A 25,284-nucleotide genomic window follows, 5' to 3' on the forward strand; every position below is an offset into this window, starting at 1 on the left:
AGAAAAGATAACACAAATTATAATTATTGGAGGTTTACAATTATTTGAGGTTTACAATTATTTGCTTACTGTTTGAATGAGTAATTTTTATTATTATTTTTATTTTGTTGTTATTATTATTCATGTCGGGGGGGGGGGGGTTCCTGGTTTTAATTCTATAAACCTTATTCACACACACTTTTCTCTTACTAGTTGAAGCTAAACTATCTGAAATCCCAGCTAAGTCCTATTCAAACTAACTCTGAGCTGGTAAAAGTAAAACTGTTGGGAAAATCAAAAATTAGGCCAAGGCTATCAAGCAGAAAGGTCTTAACTACAGGAAAGGGTCTAGGAAAAGGTCTAGGAAATTAAGAACTAAAATGATAAAAAGATAATTATACACTTCATTTTAAGAGAATCATTTATGGCACCATGTTTTTACTATCACCGCATCTTCTAAGTTTTTTCTTTCCTGAACTAAAATCTTACTGATATGTTTTCTTCTATATTCATACTTAATGTTTCTAGTAATGCTGAATATATAGCCCTGGCAAAAATTAGTCTCCTCTAGGGAACAGCAAGAATACAAAGTTCACAGAACATACAAATCAGAGCCACTTCTTTCTACTATGCTCACCTAATGAAGGTAGAGATACCTCACTCAGAACCACGGCAAGTATTCCCTCAACCAAAACAAGCTCTTGAAGATATTCTCTGGGTTCAAATACAGCTCCTCGGGGAAACAAGAGGCCATGTACTTCCTCATTACCTAGCCCTTCTATTTGTGACTCTCTCTCTCATCTTCTTAACGTCCCAAGAAGGAAAATATACACTACTGAATATGGATAAAGAAACAACCAAGAATCCATCATTAATGAGTCTTAGTAAACTGACTTAAATTGTACTCATACAGGTAAAAATGAAGAGCTCAAAGTAACTGAACACTACTAGTTCTACAAATATACCCCCTGCTCTGCTTTAAAAGGCTTACTAGCCAATATATACCTGTTTTAATTCCTTTTTAAAAATTAACATCTGACAGATTTAGTTAAAAAGGTATAAAATCTTCCTTCTTAAACAGGTAATAAAATGACTTCTTGGTTGGGCAGTGAGTGATTGTTTTGAGCAAAGAATTACTACAACATGCAATTAAGTGAATGAATAGATTGCTTCATGAGTGCTTTAGCATAGTGCCTAGTATATAAAAGATACTAAATAAACACTTGCTAAATGAAGGAAGATTTTAAGAAAGGAGACTTTATAAGACTAAAATGTCCAGAGAAGCTAACAGGGATAGAGAAGGTTTAGAAGGAAGAATCCCTAACTTCCCAAAAAAGGGTAGGAGGCCTGGTGATAAGAAACAGGCTACTGCTAGGCACAGATGAGTTAAGATAAAGCAGAAGTAAAGGTCTGTGGAAACCAAATTCAATAAAAAGCCAAAGTATAATGAGTATCTACCTATTTCCTTATTCCCTATCTACCTACCTACCTATTTCCTTCCTTCCTTCCTTCCTGTTATACTAATCTTACCCATAATTAATGCGATTTGGGGCAGCTTTGCTCTAAATACAAACTATTCACTCACCATCTTTTCTTTTCATATTTTTCTTGTAGGAACTCTTTCACTTTTTGTGGATCCCTGAAGTCTGGAATTGCTGAAGATCTATCATCAAATAATCCTAGCCAAATCTGTTTACAGACCTTTGGAAAGAATTAAAAAAACAAAAGTGTTAAATTCGACATCTTAACTTAATGAAATTTTAAGAGATAATTAAGATTCTCTCAGAAAGATAACCTACTTAATTTTAATAACGTTGCTTTCAATGAGGATATTTATCACAATGAGCAATGAAGAAGCAACAAATGAAGGAACTGAATTGATGTTAATGTTATAGCAGTAAAATCTTACCAACAGCATCACAAAAAGCAGCCCCTCACAGGGGAACAAACAGTGAGATGGCATTTAAGAGGACCTCAGATTGCTTGGTCTTAAAATAATCATACACTGTAAACAATGAGCAAAGTCATGCAACCTTTATGAACCTCAGTTCCTTCACCCCGTAAAACAGAGGAATTAGACCAGTGAGTGGCAATTTCCTGAATCCTTGACAAGTTTAAAAATCAACCAAAAAGAACAAATAAAAAGTACTAGAATCATAAGTAATTTGCTATTAAAATATAACATAACACAAATACAACGCAGATAGAACTCTTAGCTTTATAATTACCTCCTATGCTTTTTTTCCCTAATGGCTAAAAAATGAGAATCTGAGATTTAAGTTTTCAGTAAAATCAAAGAAATGAAATGATGCAGAACTCAAATAAGACACAAAGCATAAAGAGAACTGTAAAGAAAAAATTTATAAGGTGGGCTTCATCAAAATTTAAAACTGTTGCTCTTCAAAAAAATTAAATGAAAAGGCAAGCCACCAACTGAAAAAAGGTAGTTACAAAATGTATAAAACCTTGAATTCTTAAAACTCAGTGATAAAACAGACCCCAAATCAATATTTTTTTCAAAGAGTGGGCAGAAAAGTTGGCCACTTCACCAAAGAAGATATACAAATGGCAAATAAGCATCCCAACATCATTAGTCATGTAGAAAATGCAAATTTAAAAAACACTGAGACCCCACTACACAGACACCTATACATACCACTAGAATGGCCAAAAACAAAAAGACTAAAGGAAGGCAAAGCAAGGATTTTTTCATGAACTATGTTAATCAAAAATGCAATGGAGAAAATGCTTCATTAGAATTTCCCCTAGAATAATTTTCCTTCTCTCCTCTATAGACCATTAACTCTCTTGTGCCATTTGTAAGTTTTTTTGATACATAAGAACTTTTAGAAGTTCTTATGAATGAAATGAATGTATGATTATTGAGATACTTGGTGTTTTGACAAATATTTATTACAGTCATCCAGAAATAACTATTCTAACCACCTCAAGTTACACTGGATGGTTATTTCTGAAATAATAACGGTTCTAGCCAGGAAAAGAAAAAAAGACTGACCATATCATATGTTGGTGAGAATGTGGAACAACTAGAACTCCCAAGAATGTAAAAATGGTACAACCAGTTTGGAAGACAGTTGGTAGTTTCTTAAAAGTTAAACATATACCTACGATATGACCCAGCCATCCTACTTCTAAGCATTTACTCAAGAAATATAAAGGCACATGTCCATACTCAGATTTGTACACAAATGTTCACAGCAGCTTTACTGTTAGTAACTCCAAACGGAAAACAACCCAAATGTCTATCAACAGGTAAATGGATTAATTGTGGAATATCCAAGTAAGATACTATCCAGCAATAAAAATGAACAAATTATTGACACAAGAAACTACATGCATAAACCTCAAGACAATTATGCTGATGGAGAGACCTCAGAACCACCCTCTACAAAGTACATACTATGTAATTCCATTCATTTAAAATCTTAGAAAATGTAAACTTATCTACGGTGATGGAAAGCAGATCAGGAGAAGCATTACAAAGGGGCACAAAAAACTCTTGGGGATGATGAAAATGTATGTTATCTTGTTACTGTAATGACGGTTTAACATATGTCAAAACTCAAATTGTACACTTTAAATATACACAATTTATTATAATTATTCCTCAGTAATGCTATAAAAACACATCCACAAGTTTCCAAAATTATATTACTTTAAAGAATAACCAGTTGTAACACTGTGAAAAGAAGGCAGTATCTAACTTCAAAAGCCTGACAAAGATTTGAGAAATCAGAGACAGAAAGGTAGCACCCTTCTCAAGCTTACCTCCTCACTGAAGTGGGTAAGAGAAATAAAGATAGGAAAAAAGGATTCACCCTTTTCCTCTCTTATTATGTACCCCAAGCATGTTTCAAAACAGCATTTCTTGTGGTTCCTTCCTACTCCAGGCTCAGTACAGATACTACAAAGTCATTAAGGCAGTACAAGTGACACAAGTGAGGCCTAGGTGAAGGCACAATCTCATTATAAAAACATTTCAGTGGCAAAGCCCAAGAAGTTCAGATACCCAGGAATGGTAATGCAACTTATGCTAGAAATACTATATAAACCCTGTAGAGGGCCAGCTTCTCCAATAAATATTTAGCTACTTTTAAAAAACCACATGATCCAAAAGGATACATGCATCCCAATGTTCACTGCAGCACTATTTACAATAGCTAAGATATGGAAGCAACCTAAATGTCCATCAACAGAGGAATGGATCAAGAAGATGTGGTATATATATATATATATATATATATATATATATATATATATATATACAATGGAATACTATTCAGCCATAAAAAAAGAATGAAATAATGCCATTTGCAGCAACATGGATGGACCTAGAGATTATCATACTAAGTGAAGTCAGACAGAGAAAGACAAATATCATATGATATCACTCATATGTGGAATCTAATTTTTTTAAATATGCAAATGAAGTTATTTACAAAACAGAAACAGACTTACAAATATTGAAAACAAACTTATGGTTAAAGGGGAGGGGGGGATAAATCAGGAGCTTGGGATAAACAGACACACACTACTATATATAAGATAGATAACCAACAAGGACCTACCGTACGGCACAGGGAACTCTACTCAATATTCTATGATAACCTATATGAGAAAAGAATCTAAAAAAGAATGAATATACGCATATGTATAACTGAATCACTTTGCTGTACACCTGAAACTAACACAACATTGTAAATCAACTATACTCCAATAAAATTAAAATATTAAAAAAAAAAAACCAAACCCCACATGAGACTCTCCTCAGGAAAAGATTCTGTGGCTTTACAATTATATTCATAAAGGGAGAACTGGTAGTTTCTAATTCTTTTATTTTAAAAATTCCCAAGTGAGAAAACAAGAGAAATTTGCTCAAAGACTTATTAACTGTAATTGACAGAATTAGTTTAGGACAGACATTTAGTCCTTCATGACATTTAGTCTTTGCATTCCAAAACCCCTATTAACTAACATATACAATTTTTTTAACTAAAAACAATTAATGAATAGTAAATAATAAACATATTGATACAAACAAATAAAAAGGAGATAGGTTAAAGACAGATCATAAAGTTACTGTCTTGGCACTCATCATGGGAACACAAAGCAAAGATGGAGTGCTGGATGATACATTTTATAGCTATCTGATATTAGCAGCCTGGACGAGTCACTCAAAATTCTGTACTAACTGCTGGCGGTTCTGATCCTTCTCTCTGACAGCTCAAACTGCTGGGGAAAATCATTAAAACTCACTGCTTGGGTCCACTACAAATTCCTGCTATCCTACTATCAAAGTTCCATGCTGTTGTTAGTCAGCTCTTATTTCTTCTGACTATGCTATCCCACAATAGCTATTTGCTATATTGCTCAGAATCCTAACTCTACCTGCCACTCTTGGCAGCTGAATTCTTACTCAAGTGAAGTGACTCTCAAAATGGGATTCCCCAATTTCCTGGACTGGCGGCATCAGTGTCACCTAAAAACGTGTTGTAAATGCAAATTTTTAGGAGCCACCCAAGACCTGTGAAATCAGAACCTCTGGAGGTGCTACCCAGCAATCAAGCCCTTCAGGTGACTGTGAAATAGGCCAAAGTTTGAAAACCAATGCTTTAGTAAAATCTAGGCCAGCAAATGGAAACTTCCTTTCCATATAAATACTATACATAGTTTTCCGCACTTCTCCAATTTACTTAGCCACTAAACCTCTTCTTGAGCAAGATTCATTAAATAAAGACAGTGTTCCAGAGATACTTCTGGGAAAACGTCACAGTCTCTATCTCTTTTGATTCATTCACATTTTAGTCCCTGAAAAGTTGGCTTCTGCTCCCACCATTCTCCTGAAACGGCTCTTTCAGGTTTGTAGATCTGCTGATAGGAAAGGATAAAGTTCTCTTTTCTCCATGTTTGTTTTAGGTTTTTTTTTTTTTCTTTTAAAGTAAAATAATAAATACCACCAACTGAAAAGGGAGGGTTTTTCAGAGCTGAAGAAAAATGGGAGAGTGAACCAACTAAAACTGCAGGCAGCACTAAGGTTTTGCGGTCACGAGTATTTAAAGTCAAACTAGTCAAGACAGTGGTGTGTTTTCCACCAGTCTCATCTGGTTGTTTAGGTACAAAGTAGGTAGAGTATTGGCTTTAATCAGGTAAAATACAACAGGAGTTAAAGTGAGTGGATATATAACAACAGACCACAGAATCAAAGTTAGGTTAAGAAAAATGACAACACAGTAAGGATGCTACACAAGAAAGAAATTCAGCGTCAGAGGACTGGAGGCCTCCTGTGGTTGACCCAGAGCTGCTGGAGTAAGAAATTAGAGGTAACGAGCTGGGAGGAGAGAAGCAGTGATGGTCAGAGAACAGGATGCTTACACCTGAAATCTGAGAAGTAATACAGTTACTGCTAAATAAAGTCTAAAACAGAAGGAAGGATTACTGGACATAAGAAGTCAAAGAATTCCAGAGGCTGAGTTATCTGTGTAGACACTGGGATTGGCAGAAATGATTAACACTACTGGAAGAAAGACACTCACTACGTGAAGTGCTGAAATCTATACTGAATGAGGGGGGCTAACTGGTATGACTGCAACAGATGACAGAGCAAGTCTGCAAGAGGAACACCGGGCTGCGGGCCTTGAAACATCACCGAGGAGCAAGGAGGACGCCTAAAAAGCCAGCATTTGAAAGGGCTGCATATGTGATGGATTCGTTTTGATGATCTCTCTGGAGAGGTGGATAATTAGTTTTAATTAGAGAATAATATTGTAGGTATGGTAGTTATGAGCCTAGACTAGGAAATCAGACTGCCTTAATGTGAATTCCAACTCAGGTAAGAGAACCTGCTGCATTGAGATGTTGGAAGGGTTAAATGAGTTAATATGTTGTCTACTCAGAACAGGTATATGTAAGTGAATTTTAAACAGTATTAGTTATTATTACTTTGGGGCCTGGTATCTTATGTGGTTTGCATTGGTGTGTTATGGGGTGATGAAGTAAGCAAGGACTGGGAAATAGAGGCCTTACCAGAAACACAGGAAACTGTAGGTCTCTCTTCAGTCCTGCTGCAGATGGAATCAAAGTGGTCTTAATGGAACAATCACCCTCTCTGAACTACTATAGCACTTTGTAATTCTCACATGAAACTCACCACAAACTGCTTTTTATTAGAATTACTGAGCATGTGTCTCACCTACTTCTGAATTCCCCACAATACTGAAAACAATGGGTTGTGCCATATTAAGTGTTCAGTAACTAGGCCGATACTACTCAAAACCAGATCTTATGGAGGAATTAAAAATAAAATCACACATCAACCAACAGAATAAATTCATGAAATTGTCAGAATAATTTTTTCCCTTATTCTAGTGTTAATCCACTTTAGAATTGCAATCACAATAACCACTGACAGAATCTAAAATACTTTAAAGTATATTTATCAGTCAGGGTTGACTTAGGAAACAGATGGCACACTCAATTTGGGTAATTTGAGAAGTTTAATAGAGACTGTTTAAAGCGTAGGTAGGCTGTAAGGAAATCACAAGTGAGAGTATAGTGTCCCAGGGTTAGCAACAGGAGGACCTGCCACCACCCGCTGGCAGTGAAGGTAGAAGGAGAGGAAGTGGTTGGCAACCTTAAAACTAAGAGGGCTACTTGATGGGAGTTTTGACCTTCAATGAAAGGAGGCAGCCAGGCTACAGAAATCCCACATGAAAGAAGTCTAGAAAGTAAGTATCTTAACCTTTCCCTCCTTCCTTTCTTTGATCTGCTGACAACATTCTCCCATCAGCGGAACCCCCTCCTCCCAGAAGCCAGGAGGCAAGAAAGCCCGTTCGCGTATCCAGACAAACCAGGTGCTTGGAGACAGAGCAGGATAAAAGCTAGAGTTAGAAGGGCAGCTGAAAGCTATGCAGCACTGAACCTAAATCATGATAGTAAATACATGCAGTGCAAGCAATTTAACAAACTCAATTATGAACACCAAAAATAGGGAACATCCATACTAATTCTCAATTACTCACATATAAAAGGAAGAGTAAGAAAACAGTGTTGCATCAGACAAATAGATATGAATAGAGATAACATGTTATAGTTTTATAATCCTCTCAGGGACAACAAAATAGAGTGGTGGAAACTTGCTGGAATAGATACTTACCTTTAAGATTCAGACAACCCCTTATTTTCATAAAAGAGATACAAAGAATAAACAATGTGACATGACCCTGCTTGCAACATCTAGGTCCAAAGATATAAAAATAAGGAAAGGACAGAAAGATGCTCTGGAAGTAGAGAAACTTTTTTCATTAAGCCAATCTATACACATCAACTAGAGTTCAGACTCTTTTCTGTCCTTTCTCTCCTCAGTAGAGAGATGGAGTGCCTTTTTCTGTAAGATATAATTACAGCAGTTAACAGTACTGCCCATAAAATATAGGAACAAATAGGAGACTTAAAGAACTGAAAAATTCATGAGCAAGTAACTAACATCCACTTTTTGGAAGCAGAAAGAAAAATTTAACAGAAATAAATATTAACATTAGAAGCTCTCTGGAGAGTTATGATAGACCTACACAAATTCTATCAGCAACATAACATTTTTTCCTAAAAGGGAAAACAAGGTTTGTTTTTTTTTTTTTTTGCCCTATTTTGTCCTAAAAACTAACAATCAGAAACAATATCTCATATATATGTCATGATTTAAGTTAAATACTGAAAAAACAAGTACATTATTAAAATTTTCTACACTCACCGAAGTCTACATGAGCATGACTATGCTAGTATTTCTAGGTCAACAGCTGACAGGTTATTTCTCAGTGATGACCTATCTATAAAGGATTTATACTCATTAATAATGCTTAAAGAAATAACACTATCCATGTGCCTTATGCAAAGAAACAGACAGTCTTGCAATTATTTACATCTTTTTAGGACTGTATGGTATATTCCATCTTAAAATTTGGTTTTAAAAAATGTTTTAGCAAGAATTAGAGCATATGCAACTGAGTCATTGAAAACAGGCATGCACAAGCTGTATGTGCAGACCACTGAGACACCAGAGCCTTTGTGAACCAGACAGATAATTTGGGTATGTGAGGGAGTATCAGATTTATGAGACATCAAATCCAATTTATTTAATCCTAGTTTGCTGTTGTTGTTTTTTAATTTAAGCACGAACTACCTTATAATGGCTTCCTTAGCCTAAGAATCAAATTCTTCATCACCACCTGTTTAGGCCCCATAGGATCTTACGCCTGATTAACTCTCCAAACTCATCTTACATCACCGCTCTTTCCAGCCACAAAGGCCCCCTCATAAAGTCTTCCCTGACCACCCATTCTAAAGGGGTAACATTCCCCACACCAAAACTCATATACACGTTATCACAATGTATTATTTATTTTCACAGACCTTTATCTCACAACTTCTAAATGTAAATTTCACGTGGCAGGAACCTTCTCTCCGATTCGCCACTATCTGTATTCTCAGTGCCTGCCAAACATAGAGCAGACACTAAATAAATATCTGGTGCATGAGTGGAAGCAACTTCCTAACAGCCCTGAAATATATGTACAGTAGAAATTATCTTTTTCCCCCCTTCGTTCCATCTAAAATATACATGCTGACCTAGAACATTCAGCTTACCAACTTACGCAGAAGTAATAAATTCACGGATCCAAATTCTCAAATCAAATTTAGGCCAGAGGTTAGCAAATTATACCTCCCAGGCTAAATCTGGCCTACAGCCTGTGTTTATAGCTGAAGTTTCATTGGAACACAGCCATGTCCGCTTGTTTATCTATTGTCTAGGGCTGCCTTGCTAGGTAGTTGCAACAGAGACTGTATGATACAAAAGCCTAATATTTACTATCTGGCTCTTTATAGAAAACGCTTGCCGATGCCTGAATTACGTGCAACGTGGACTTACTATGATACCATCCCAGCATCCAAGAATAATAATGATTTAAATAGTATAATAAATAAAAGCCTGTTTTTGAGGTGTGTGTTATAATGTGCATGGGGAATAACAACAGAGAGATGAACATAAAAATGAAAGAAGCCTTTCCCTGCAGGAAGAACTTTCCAAGAGTGAGGACTATCTAAGGGCCAATTTATAATACATACCCATTCACTTGAGAATAAAGGAGAAAAGCACCAGAGTTTAAGTTTCAGGGAGAGAGTAACACTTTTCAAAATAACTGATAATTACAAAGAAATAGAAAAGATAAAAGAAGAAAATATTTAGGATACTAGAGAGAAATTAAATGAAGTGGAAATAGCAATAAATCTTAATTTCAAGTGTTTGTGAGTTGTGAAGGAGACCAGCAGATCTAATTCAGACACCTACGGTAAAAGTCAGTATATACGACTCACAGCACACTCCCATGCCTTGTTTCATTTAATGTCTCTAATGTCAGAATTGCATTCCAGGTAGGTTGCAAAGAACCAAAACTCAGCCACATTTGATCAGATAAAACAAGTCTATGCAAAGTGAACAGTAACACTTAAAACACGGGAACCTGCGCTGCAAACAGGAAGCCATCTGGGACCTAGGCAGTCTGATAACCTGTTTCCAAAGCCCTTCTCCACAACCCACCCCCTGCAAACACATAGTTTATCGCTTTTGCTTCTCATACTCTGTCTAATCCCTGCTCTTGCTTATCTTAGTACAATTTGTTTTTTCCTGTTTACTTGTTAAGACTGCACATGGCCCAACTACATACTGCCTTTTCGGTTAAGTGATTCATCTTTTCAGTCCAGCCTCTGTGAACCTTAATTCAATTTCGTAAAAGAGAGAGGATCTGATTAGTCCCTGGCCCCTAGGGTTAGGCATCCATTCTTACTCCAAACAGCTGTGTGCTTTGTGTGTTGTGTGTGTGCGTTTTGTGGTTTTCCCAGGAGAGGGGGCCTTCCCCCCTTTCTTCAGTAAGGAGCATGAGCTTGGTAAGCTGCCCCCCACCTCCTAAACACACGTTTATTCATGAATGTGCTTTATAAATTATAAACAGCTTTATAAATGTAAGATTTAGTATATTAGCAAAGGGGCAAGTAGTTTGGAGAAAGATTATCAACTGCCCTATTTTATCAAACTAAGATGACATATGTAAATTACCCTGTACCCTGTACTGCTCTTTCAATTTTGTATGCTATGTCTTTAATAAGTTTCCATGTTTTAGCTAAATTTGCCAATTTTTACTTTTGTGATTTCTTCCATTGCTTTTAGTCTATAAAGTCTCCACACATTTAAATGTTAAATATGTAGTCAGCTAACCTTAAACATTACCATTTAGTTTTGCCTGCCTTTTAGTTATGAAATAATCTGTTTTACAGAAAAGTTGCAATTGTAGTGGAAAGAAGTCCCATGTACTGTTTACCTAGAGTCTCTAAGATTGACATTTGCTTTATCATTCTCTCTCCAAAAAAAGTTTTGGAACCATTTAAATTACAGACATGAACCTTTTACCTCTAAATGTGTATCTCCTAAAAATGAGGACATTCTTTCCTATAACCGTAACACAATTATCAAAATCAGGAAATTAACACTTTATACTACTACTATCTAATCTACAGACTAACCATTATCTTAACAGTATCCTTAACAGCAAATGGAAAAAGTTCTCCTGGTACAGTATCCATAACTGTCTTGTCTCCTTTAATCGGAAACCGTTCCTTAGTCTGTTTTTGTCTTTAATGACCTTGACATCTCTGAAGAGTACAAGTCAGTTATTTTATAGTATGTTCCTTAATTTAGGTTTCCTCATAATTAAATTTGTTATGCATTTTGGGAAGGAATACCACATAAGTGATGTTGTATCCTTCCCAGTGCATCATATCAGGAAGCACATGATGTCAGTTTGTCCCATTCCTGGTGATGTTAACTTTAATCACTTGGTTAAAACAATACAGGCCAGATTTCTCCACAGTAAAGTCACTATTTTTCCCCTTAAGATTAATAAGTATCTTGTAGGGAAATACTTTGAGACTACTTTCTATATTTTTATGGCTTCCTAACTCTAAAATTTTTCTGAAATTTATTTTGGCATACCATGTCAGTTAACATTCTAATTGACTCTCCATTTATTGAATAACAAATTCCTTCCACAGCAGACTGCTGAACTTAATTTATTTTACAATAACTTCATATACATATTTAATATACATAAGGATTATAGTATATCTCAGGATCTATTCTACAGATCTAGTCTACTAGGCCCTGCACTAGCTTCAGATTACTGTAATTAATTACTTCAAGTTTGCATTGCAAATTATTGCCTATAAACATAGAGACACATTTAGTATCTACTAGAGCCAATCCTATTTACTCTTTGCTTTATAAATTCTTTCCAGCTAGTTTTACTTTTTTTGAGCTTTTGGATAAACTTTAGAACCATTTTCTAAAATGGTATTAAAAAAAAAATTCCCACCACCGTTTTGGTTCCATTTGTTCTAAACTTAATTTGTGAAGTCTCTTAAAGCAAAGCATTCTCATTCCCTAAGACAGTATGAATCTGATAAGCAAGCTTGCCAAGAAGGAAAAATTACCAAAGGTTTATGTTTCTCTCCCTACAGGGCAAGTTTTACATTTTTTACATTTTTCAGAATATAACAAGAATAAACACAGAGGTGAGAAAGGGAGGAGAATGGGCAAGTTGGTCTGATACTTCATTTAGAACTGAATATTAAGAAGTTTTATTTACTTGTCTTTATATGAAGTAAGAACTGTTCGTGGATTATCAATGTTTAGGGATAGCATCAATACCAGAGCACCACCTCCAGCATGAACACTACTCATCCACTGTTTAGCTTCATCTAAGGCTCAATAATAGTGATTGATTTGGACTGACACTCTATTGTCTGGTTGTCCTGGTGACTGAAGGCATGCATTTGCCAGGCCGTTGACTAAGGTTGGGAATGTAGCCCTTGGCAAAGGAACAGAGAGATTAACTGGCCCAAATGCAAAACAAGTCTCTGAAGTAAACGTGATCTGTACCATATTCTACATAAATCAATCATGAGAAGAAACATTTAGTTTTCTTTGAATATTTGCAAATAGACAGATGGCTCACAGGTTAATATAAAAAGAGGAAAAGGAATATTTAGGGAAAGCTCTTCTAAGTAAAAATGAGATTTGCAGAAGTGGTAAGTTATAGTAGGTTTCCAAAACAGATTATCTAACTGTCCAAAGGGGACAACTGAACATCAACAAGAATAACTGCTACTGACTGAAATAAGTCAAATAAACAATTTCACAATGATATATATATGACCAATTTATTGTATACACACACACACACCCTGATTGGTCACTGTGGGAGATGCTACAGAACTAACTCATTTTGAAAACAGTTAAATGTTGAGGATCATAAATGGCTTTGTTTATGTGCACTCTATCTACTGATATTTATGAAAAACAGTTTTAATGTACTTTTTTTTGACTTTTTAGAAGCTTTATTGAGATATAATTTGTATGACATATAATTCACCTATTTAAAGTGTACAATTTAATGTTTTTAGTATATTCAAGAGTTGTGCCACCAGCACAGCTCAATTTTAGAACATTTTTATTATAGTCTAAAGAAATCCCATATCCATTAGCAGTCGCTCTACATTACCCCTACTCCCACATCCTAGGCAATATTAATGTACTTTTAACACAATAAAACTCTTGTATGTTAATGTAACTAACTTTTAATCGTAAAAATAGCTATATTTTCTAAAGCAAAAATTAGTGAGAAGGGTGGCACTGCTTTAGATTTTTGCAAATTTCATTAATACCTGTTTAAATAGAAGACAGCTGATTTCTGATCAGCTTCTGCATTATGTTATGTAGCTTCTGGAAAACTCCACTGTGTACTCATGAGACTGGGAGTAAATACAGCAAATCAAGTCTTAGAATTATTATTAAAAAATTTTTTGACCTCAGAGAACCCCTGTAAAGGCCTTAAGGATCCCCGTACAGGTTCCCAGACTAAGTTATCACCCTTTTACAATCCCTACTAATGGACGTAGGCACAGAGTATTAGCCGCCCCCTCTCAACACAGACAGAAACACGAAAATGTGTTTCTCCACAAAAGAACACACCACCCACCCTATGAAACACTCAGTCTTCCCTCTTCCCTCAATTAAATGTGAATCTTAGGAAGCTACTAGATCCGACTATCAATTTATAGGGAACTGAGATGACAGAGGAACACTGACACTGCATGGATGGAAGCAGCAAAATCGTGATAGTGGGACACTACTGAAAAATGACTGAGCTGAGAGAGGGAAAAAGGGAGGGGGAGAGAGAATAGGAGTAAATAACTGAAGGGGAAACTTATAGAATAAAAAAAAACTTAAAAGACAAGCAGAGCAGGTTCCGCTTCCAGTGACGTCAGTATAGCTCAAATTAAAACCCAGCTCCCAGAAATTAACAACTATAAACTCAGCACACATTATAAGAATTATCGGAAGACACTAGAAAGCAACCACAAGGTAAACAGATTCTGGGGAAGAGTCAACACCTGTAAGAAAGAAACAGCACTAAGTATCTACTCTGTTTTTAAGGATCATCATTTGAAAGCAGACCTCTGCCAAGCAGAGCTGCCAAAGCTCAAGGAGAAATCCACAAATCTAAAAGCTTAAAGACAGAGTTCACAACCACAGCAACTGGAAAGTGAAGGGTATGTCCAAGAAGGGAGAGCTGCAAAACCTGCATAACAACTTTGCACAAATCTCTGGCTCACCCTTGATCGAGGCGTGTACAGGGACAATTCAAAGCAGTTCAATTAAGGACTAAAAGAACTGAACAGAGATTTCAACTGGCTCCCAGCAGGAGAGGCAGAGTTTGCTAAAGTAAAAAGTGAACAAAACAAACAAACAAAATCAATACTTTCTGGACAAACAAAACAGAACCCAGAGGCTCTACAACCTACCATTTGCCGATGCTCTAGATATAATCCAAAATCACTAGATACACAAAAAGAAACAAGAGAGCGTGATCCATAATCAGAAGAAAAGGCAATCTGTAGGTCCTTGTTGATTATCTATTTTATACATTGCAGTGTGTATGTGTTAATCCCAAGCTCCTAATTTATCCTTCCCCCTCACCTTTCCCCCTTGGTAACCATAAATTTGTTGTCTAAGTCTGTTTCTGCTTTGTAAGTAAATTCATTTGTAACATTTTTTTAGATTCTACATATACTTGACATCATACAATAAGTCTTCTGACTTACTTCACATAGTACAAGAATCTCTAGGTCCCCCATGTTTGCTGTAAATGGCATTATTTCGTTCCTTTTTATGGCTGAGTAGTATTCCATTGCGTATATGTACCACATCTTTATTCATTCATCTGCTGATGGACACTTAGGTTGCTTCCATGTCTTTGCTATTGTCAATAGTGCTTCTATGAACATAGAGATGCATCTATCTTTCTGAATTATAGTTTTGTCCGGATATATGTCGAGGAGAGGAATTGCTGGATCATAGGGGTAACTCTATTTTTAGTTTTTTGAGGAACCTCCATACTGTTTTCCACAGTAGCTGCACCAATTTACCTTTCCACCAAGAGTGTAGAAGGGGTCCCTTTTCTCCATACCCTTTCCAGTATTTGTTATTTGTAGAACAAAAAAAGCACATTCTTAATTATTTTCTTTATACGAGTATGAATAAAAATCAAGACAGTGGTTGCCTCTGGAAAGGGGAGGGATTGAACAGGAAGAGATGTTAGGGGGACTCTGGGGGAATGATGGTCATGTTCTGTATCTTTATAGGACTCTGGGTTACCAAACTGGATACATTTATCAAAACTCTTCCACAGGTACACTTAAGACTTTTACATTCACTGTGCATAAATTATACCTCAAAAAAATCTTAGCAAATATCGAATTCTAATTAATGATATACAAAAGATTTTTTTTAGGGGTGATATGAACTAATGTTTGCAAATTACTTTGAAATGCAAGAAAAATATAAGGTGGATGATCAAATGCAGACACACACAGATATTTGCTAGTGCAAATACAGCACCATGTTTAATGTACCTGCATAATTTTTAAAGTTTTATGTATTTCTCATAATAAAATGTTGAGAGGTGGGGGGCAGAAGACAGCCAAATATGGCCATTGTGCTGTGGCTTTGAGCAGCCTCCGCCGGGGACAAGATCTAGCTATGGCCATCCATGAGAGGGGGTAGAGACCAACTTAGCAGATAACCCAACCAGGCCCGCCTCAAGCAGAGCAGCTACAGCACTCACACTACCAGGAGACCTTGCTCACCTTCAGTAAGACTTATGGCACCATACTGCAGTTAGGTGGCACAAAGCAGGACAGGTTCTGGTGCCAGAAGATGACTGCTCACAGCCACCCCATCCTTGGAAAAATCCTAGCATCACAGGCCAGTAAGAGATCATCCCTGGCGAACTGGTGGAGCCCATCGTCTAGGAGAAAACTGACAAAAGATACCATCTAAATCTCTAAGAAGTTCCTGCCAGGCATGGCCTATGGCTACTACTACCCAAAGATGATCTTGCCTGTGCAGGATGGCTTGAATTTCATGAAACAGAACCAAAAAGCCTTCGATATCATCACCAATTCCTCCAAAATCTATGGCCCCAGAGCTTGTCTTAAGTTCCTTCTTACCAGATCATAAAGCACCCTGCATCCAGATGGCATCTTCTGTTGCCAAGATGAATGCCAGTTGTTGGTTGTTGGTTGGTCCTAGCAACCAACTAGCATTCCTGCTCTATAATAAGAACCCAACATTGATTTTCAGCAGCCTAGTAGCAGGTGATGCTGGAGCAATGGAAGACACACGTGAAAGACTACAACTCAGATATGTACCGGGGGAACTTGTACTACGAGTTTCACTGCAAAGCTTGGAATTCACCTCAACTGCTATGTTTCCCAGGGACTTGAGCTGGCAGGGCCCCCAGTTACAGGTTATCCAGCCCCAGAGTAACCACCTGGTCTGAGGCCCCCACTGTCCTGGCACAAACCTGACTCTATCCCATAGACCAAGTGGTACAGGCCCGAGGAAGTTGCCTGGTCCCAGCCAGGCCTAGGCAGGCCAAAGTCTGACCCATCTAGCCTCCAATCCTTTGTCAGAGTTTCAAAACCCATATTAACCACTCATAACATGTGAGCCTTGCTTGCATCTCTATTCAAACATATGCTTAAGGGAAGAGAAAAAAGGAAATTTATGAAATAAAAGGAAACTTGAACACTAGCTATGTAATTAGATTACTATTAATTTCTATGGATATGAAAACGATATGGAGCTATATATTCTTTTAGAGTCCTTTTTTAGAGATAACATCTAGTTCCTGAATTTACAGAGGAAAATTGTATGTCTCAGATCTGCTTCACATAATAAAAAAGGGACAGGAGTTTGGTACATTATTCTGTCTACTGTGTAGATATATGAGCAGCTCCACAACAAAAAGTTTTAAAAAGAACAAAAAGAATGAATAATTTTATTTTTAATTAGATTCAAGTAAGATTTTTTTTTTTTAAAAAAAAGATAACATACTTAATGGCAAGAAAGAAAGAAACAAAAGCTGACAGATAAGAGGAAGCTAGAATGGCTGAAGCAAGGAGTTAGAAGGAAATAAATAATGTGACCTGGGATACAAATGCAATAAAAAGTTAAATAAATGCCCAGAGTAGTTACAAACTACCTTCCAGCTCCTTCTACAATACTCTTGAGTTTTCAGTCATCATTCAGAAAGATCCACATGCTACAATAGGTACAAAACAAAGATAACATTTCCAACATTCTTTTTGTTAATTAGTATTATTAGATATTTCTCTGAAAGCCAACAACTAATATCAAAGAATGCACTCTGAATATTTTAAAGATTACTATGTCATTACTGATTTGATTCAGCAGAATTTTTAGAAACTCTTAACACTCGCCTTTCTTTCAAAATAGAGGCCAGACTTTAAAGTATGTGTTTCTTCATAAATATGCATAAGTTGAACAAATAGCCTCTTTAATACAGAACATGCTTCGATATTTTAGCTAGATGGTTTTAAACCTCAAATATCTCACTAGGAAGCTAGTCTCTCAAATAATTACATATTTTTAGTTAAAATTTTTTGAAATGTTACTATTATTATTGAATTAACTTTTCATACTGATTAATACCATCATATTGACTGTAATTCTGCAAAAATCTCCCTAAATTCAGTTCAAAGCACACCATTTTCCTATACGATACTTTTTTCCCCCTGAGCTTAGAAGTCAATGAAAAAGTACATCTGCACTTAAAACTGACATCTTACATCTACATAATACATCAGTTTTCAAAATGTTTTCACATATACTACCTTCAAATCAACCTCATCAAAGAGAGGCAGGACAGGTACTTCCCATAGAGCACAAAGGAAAATGAAGCTCAGGGAAAAGTAGTTTCCCCAAGGTAACAAGGCTGATCAGTTAGTGGTGCCGAAACTAGACCACAGATTATTTTGAGTCTAGACTGGATGGAGCCTTTAGTTACTATACTGGTTCTCTCAAAAGGTGGTCTGTAGCCATCAGCAACAGAATCACATGGGGCTTCTGGCTGAAAATGCAGACAGACACTCCTCTGCCTCACCCCACACCCAAGGTCAGAATCTCTGAGGAGTAAAGCCCAGGAATTTTTACAAATATAATAATAATAAAATAAAATAAAATAAAATAAAACAAACTAAAAATAAAATTAAAAATAAAATAAATACACACACATTTACATATACATATATGTACACACACACACAAACACAAACACACACATTCATCATTCTCACTGCTCTAGGTATAATGAAGAAGTATACAAGATTATGCCTTGGAAATGTCTATAATGTTTGGAGGGTAATAAGACCAATACAGAAGAAACTATGAGAGCAATAAAAAAAATCTGTGTAAAATCTTAGAGTCAATGCTATATTAAAAAAAAAAAAAAGTTTAAAGTATGGGGGGGGCGGTGTTAGTCCCTGTGGGCTAAAATACTCCTGAAAGACTTGATGGAAGGGTAAAAACTTTGATAGGTCTTGAAAAAAAGATTCAGGATAAATGATTCAGCTTGAGCAAAATGGCAAGAAAAGTGGGATACAGACAGCATATATAGAAAACAAACCAGAAACCACTGGCGTTCAAACATTTCTATTGGTAATGAAGCAAGAAAAAGATTAACTAGGGAAAGAAGCAAGGTTATAAAAGAATTTATATTGAGAACTGAAAACTTTGGAATTCCATAGACCAGGAGTCTATAACCAACCACCTGCAGATCAAATTTGGGTCACTGGCCTATTTTTGTACTGCCCCTGATCATTTGGTTTATGCATATTTAAAGGGTTACTTTTTTAAAGATTTTTTCTAACAAGAATATACAACAGAGACTGTACGTAGGTGGCCTTCAATATTTACCATCTGGCCATTTACAGAAACAGTTTTGCCAACCTCTGTACAGACAGCAAGGTAACTGTAGACCCTGGAGTAATGAGTATGTAACTGAACTCTGCCACTCAATAATGACATTTAATATGCTGTTACTAAAATAACTGCCAAATTTTACTAATATTATTTAAGCTCAGCATATAATTAAAATGCTCCAAGAGTTTAAATACATAACCTAAATATTAATGTAAATGATGCTACTGTAGTCTAAGAAAAGTGAAAAATTCCCCTAATGAAACCACTCTGAGCAAAAAGTCAAAAAAAAAAAATAATATTGATAATCCTTCTATACCTTCTACTATCTTAGATTCTGATTCAACAAAAATCTGAATATCTATATTATTCTATAAGAAATATGCTGGGAACTTTCACAGGTTGCTTGCGCTCAAATTATTCTAGCCTTTCTATGTTAAGATACTGTTATTGTTTTACACTTATAGAAACTGAGGCTCAGAGGCATCTTGTCCATCGTTCTCAACCTGCCAAGTCCAAATCCAATCCTCTCTGCACAAGACCACTGCACTTCAAGGACTCTTTTCATAGGCCCAGCCCAAATTTTATCAATTTCCCTACAGAGCTGCAGTTTGGGTTAGATTGTTTAGTTTTTAATCAAACTTAGAAGAAATGAATACAACACTTTGAAACTCCCTGACAGTTCCATGCCCTGATTCAGGATTAATTCAAAAGCTCATTGTCTTTACTATGATAATGGCCTACGGGCTCTTTCTGATATTGGCCTTCTATTTTACAGAGTCCACTGTTCTGTACTGAGAATGACCATCACTTATTGTAGTTTATAAGACAGGATGATTTAGGAAATAACCACTAGTGTCCTGTTTAACAGCGTAATAGATTGAGTATAACATATCATAAAATGATACCTGAATATTCCAGCAAAACTGTCACAGCATGTGGATTTGGAATTTTAAATTTTTTAGATATCAAAATATTTTTCTTTGTGGCGATGCTTGTTTCTGATTATAAAATAGCTCTAATCTTCCCAAAGATTCAATTTAACTACACAAAAGGCCTAAAGAGCTGTCTCATAAAATAAAGCCTATTTAAGCCATAAGTATAACTTCTTGAAAAAAACTATCTGCATAATCCCAAGCATTTACAACTCTAAACTGAAGCCCTTTCTCACTCTTAGACCAAAATGGAACTGAAAAAAATGATTTTTACTGTCTCTCTCCCCTACTAGACTGTAAGCTTTACCTGAGGGCACAAATCATGGACAGTATCCCTAGCACCCGAGGACAATCCCTGGCACATGGTAGATGATTAATAAATCTCTGCTTCAAGAATGAAGAGTGAATCAATCATGAATGTTAACCAGGGAAAAGCACACCTTACCTTATGGGTCTACTGTTTAAGAAGGATTTTTTTTAAAGCTTTAGCTTCTGGGTTGGGGCTTATCTTTTTTCATCTAGCATAAAGATGATCAAATACTGTCAATCAATGCATGATTTTATTTCTACATGTAGATTTTATGCCTGTGGAGCATCAGCAGTAACCCTTTTACTCTCAGTCCTGAAACATAATTAGGAAGATTAATTTATTGCTAGAAAAGAAAAACTGTATGGTTCAAAATAAAATTACTTCTACATTTTCCTTTTACTGAATTATCTATAGCACTGTCAGCCAGCCTGCCTTCCATTAAGTTTGATAATGAGAAGTTAACCCAATAGTGAAATTCCTTCAACTAGAGGACCACGGTTGACCCACAACATCATAAAAGAGGACATATGGAGCAAACCACTAAAGATTTTTTTAAAGTAACATCATGATACAAAAGAAAGCATTACAAGATAAATACGTGAAAATTTTTTGTGAAATATTTGACTTTCGGAAAAAATGTCAACACCAATAAACACAAAGTGCTTTGCTATAAAATATTTTACTAACATCTGGCAGGTATGTTCTAAAACCTGATAATGTACATATCTCCTCCAATGAACACACTGTAGGAGTCTAAGAATTCTAAAGCAATATTCAAGTAACTTATAAACTGTATCTGTAGATACTAATGATATGTTATAAACATCAAGGGTGTCCGTGATACATACTTATAAATACTAATAACATCATCTGCTTCCACAGCTACCAACTCAGACCAATTCAGATGTACTTTATTAATGACTCAAATATCGTGAGTAGTGCTGCCATCAGTTTTGTGACTTGCCAAAAACAGTGAACAATTCTTAGTCAAGTTCTGAATGAAAAGTGAAATCTTTCCCAGATACACAAATGCGTCAAGTCACTGCATCAACGGTCTCAGTTAATGGCTTCCTGTATCCAAGCCCTCTGCCCTGGAACTTGGTAGTCCCCTCCCACACTTGATTCTGGACTTGGCAGCATGACTTCTGGCAATAAGTTGTTCACGACTATTAATGAAAGCATATAAAACAGATTTAAGTTATACATGCAGACCGACTGTAAGGAGGTTTTTCCCACTTATAAAGGTCTGGAGGAACATCCAAAGCATGTGGAACATAGGTTAACTCTATTCAACACCTTGTGAATCATCCAGCAACCATGGTGCTTGCCTGCTTAAGCCAGCAACATTTCCTACTCGTGACAACCAAACATGCCCCTCACAACGTTAAAACTTCCTCATGGGGGTAGAAGATCCAAGACTTCTGCCAGTTAATATACTTTTTGATCTTTTAACTTCAGGCATGAACCCATTCATGCACAAGATGTATGACAGTACCTTCTTTTTAATCCAAAATTTATATGATTGAGTATGGTCCCTTCCAGACTACTGAGAGAGAACACACAGTGCAAATATGGCAACATAATTTGAAACAAAAAATAAAGAACTGTATTTTTTCTCTATGCACGTTATACTTAAGATTTAAATGTTTAAATAAGATAAACTGATAATAAAGCACTTGCACTTCAAGTCTATAGTTTTTTATTAAGTTGTACCAATCATCCTGCATTTCATGATATCAATCCTCACCTTCTATACATCTCTTGAAATTTTAAGAACACAGATGTTGCTAATATTGTAAAGAATCAAATATACCTAGTCCAATATTTTGGTTCTAAGATGTCCTTAGGGACACAAGAAAGTATGTTTTTCTCCCTTAACAAGTAATTAAATGGTTGGTACACTTTCTAGCAGTAAGAACCATTGCAAATTTCTCTTTTTCTTTGTGCACTGTGTTTGCTCTGCCTGCAATATCTTTTCCTGCCAGCCTAAGTCCTAGTCACCCTCAAAAGCCAGCAAATGTTCAGCCCCCTCTGTGAGATTTTCCCAATCCTCTCCTTTTCACCAACAGATTGAGTCCCTCCTTCCACATTACTTCTGAAACTTCTTATTCTTTATCATTAATTATCTAACACACTGTTGTAATTATTTGTTACATACCTGTCTCCCTAACTAGACCATGAGCTCTATGTCAGCTAAGCCTATGTGACATTTCTATAACTGTATCCAAGTACCGAGGTACAGTGACTGCCATGGTGAGGGCTTTAAATGGCCTATTAATTTGCATGACTCCTTTTAGGATTTAAGATTCATAAATCCATTCCAGTCATCTCTATTGTTTGTATTTTGTTTCTACTATTTGATATAATGAGTTACCTAAAATTTCTTTTCATATATTCTAAATTTATTTTGATATTACAGTCTTAATAACTGTTCCTTCAGAAATCCTGTCATATGCAACAGCATGGCTGAACCTTGAGAACATTATGCCAAGTGAAATAAGCCAGTCACAGAAGAACAGTACTACGTGACTCCACTTAAATGAGGCAACTAAAACAGTCAAACTCACAGAAGCAGAAAATAGAATGGTGGTTGCTATTCAATGTATATAAAGTTTAGTTATGCAAGATGAGTAAGTTCTAAAGATCCATTTACAACACTTTGCCTATAGTTAACAATACTACATTTTACACTTAAAAATTTTTTAAGAGAGTAAATCTCATGTCAACTGTACTTCCCACAATTTCAGGAAAAAAAGGGCCTTCAATCGTAGTATTCGGGAACCAGTCTCCACCTAATCTTATCTACTGACAGGTTTGAATGTTTTTTACTTACTTCTCCAATGCATTGTTTGTTACCTTTCCAGTTCTACTACTCTGACTTTATCTACTGTCAATAGATTTTTAATCTAAGAACAGATAATATTTTTTCATTTCTGACTCCGTTCTGATGTCCAAAATTTTGTATAGAAGGCCAAAATTCTAAGAAAGTAATTTAAAATATGCACTGCTAGGCTAATCCCAAACTTTATACAAATAGTTCAAATTGTCCTTTAATCCAAAAATACATTTCTACACTCACTGTCATTACACACCTTCTGCCCTTTCATCTTGCTTTAGATTTTCCTGTAATGTACCTACATCAGTCTGGAACTTGATTACTCAAGATAATTTTTTATCGGCAAAATCTGGAAACTTCAAAGTGTGTGCTCAATTCTCTAAATCATGTATTTAAAAATATTTCATAATCTTAAATTTACACTTCTTTACTACTTTAGAACCATATACACACATGAATCACAAGTAGACAAGCAAGTTCAAGATGCTACTATCAAAGTGTTAGGGAAAAAAAGAGGAAGAGTACAAAACGCTTGCACATATCTTCTGAGGGTGAAAAAGAAGATTGAAGTTAATAAAATCTTAAGACTTAAATTCTTTTCTGTGTCATATCAAAAACATGCAAAAAAAAAAAACCCAAAAAACAAAAACATGCAACCACTGTAGTACAACTAAAGTAATATTTCCTTTCTAGGAAGTGATTAAAGTGTCTATTAAATAATAATGGCTATTACTGATCAATTGGGTTGACTGGCTCATCCTTGCCCCAAGATTATAAAATATAAAACATGCTTGCTTTCGCCGTTAATTTTATAGATTTTTTAAAAAATAGTAGACCACCACTTTTACTAATAAAAAAACATGGAACTAAAATAAGAAAGGAAACAAACAGAATGGAATTCCTGGAAGCCCATTAAAGCAGAGCAGAAAGAAAAGGCTCCCCTGCAAATCTTTACTCTACTGAGTTCCTCATGACGCTAGGCTGCCCCCTCAGAACTACTAACCTCCTCCCTACTGAGCACCTGCTCAATATTAAACATCACACATACATCTAAAGTTAAAAACATAAAGAGGAAACAGGGGTCCTTAAGTGAAAGCTGATCATACAACAGCCTAACAAAAGTTTACTACAGTAATACCATAATGTTAATTCCCTTTCTCCCTCTCTTTTTTTTGTCTTTTAAAGCAAAAACTAACAGTTACTCCAATACTAGATGTCCTCCAAAAATGCCTTTTACATTCAATACTGACAAAGTTTACACACAGGTTTCATCTCAGGTTTAAGGCAAAGTATTTATGTAGTAGACATTAATTCTAAACACATTATTAAATGAGTACTTTCTACAACATCTAAATATACAATACAAAAATAACTTTTTAGACAGTGAAAATTCACCATTCTAAACAACTTATTAAATCTTATTAAAATGACTACCAACAGAAAAGTTGAAAATTGTAAAAAACACTTACTTCATTTCCATGTTTTTGAAGGAATTCAATTTCCTGTTGTGTGAATGTTGTCATGGAGATGGATTTCACCCTGTGTGGTGGATTTAACCCTCGCCTGAAAGATAAAATATTTTACAGATTTACTATTACAAACTATAGTATTTTAAAAATTATGTATCAGATAATTCAAAACATTTTTAATTAGCACATTTAAACTTGGAACAGTGTTTTCATTCCATAAACCACAAATATTTAAAAATTATCTTAAACTATTAATCCCCACAATAGATATGTCAATGTAAATTTAGTCAGACCCACACTAAATAATATATTTAAAGATAAATTCAAGTAACCACCTAGTTAGA

At 35.6% G+C, this 25,284-nt stretch overlaps 1 protein-coding gene across 5 annotated transcripts in view; it reads right to left on the reverse strand.

Moving 5' to 3' along the window:
• The window catches only part of AGFG1 (ArfGAP with FG repeats 1), a 67,603-nt gene that overhangs the window by 24,382 nt on the left and 17,937 nt on the right, over window positions 1–25,284 (reverse strand). For all 5 annotated transcript variants that reach the window (XM_068544304.1, XM_068544303.1, XM_068544302.1 and 2 more), the window contains exons 2-3: window positions 24,941–25,034; window positions 1,565–1,680 (exon numbers count right to left, since the gene is read on the reverse strand). In XM_068544304.1, the coding sequence (XP_068400405.1) occupies window positions 1,565–1,680; window positions 24,941–25,034 (210 nt within the window). The remainder of the gene's footprint in view (window positions 1–1,564; window positions 1,681–24,940; window positions 25,035–25,284) is intronic.

Source organism: Eschrichtius robustus, chromosome 5 (assembly GCF_028021215.1).
Source record: "Eschrichtius robustus isolate mEscRob2 chromosome 5, mEscRob2.pri, whole genome shotgun sequence".
NCBI classification, from domain to species: Eukaryota; Metazoa; Chordata; class Mammalia; order Artiodactyla; family Eschrichtiidae; genus Eschrichtius; species Eschrichtius robustus.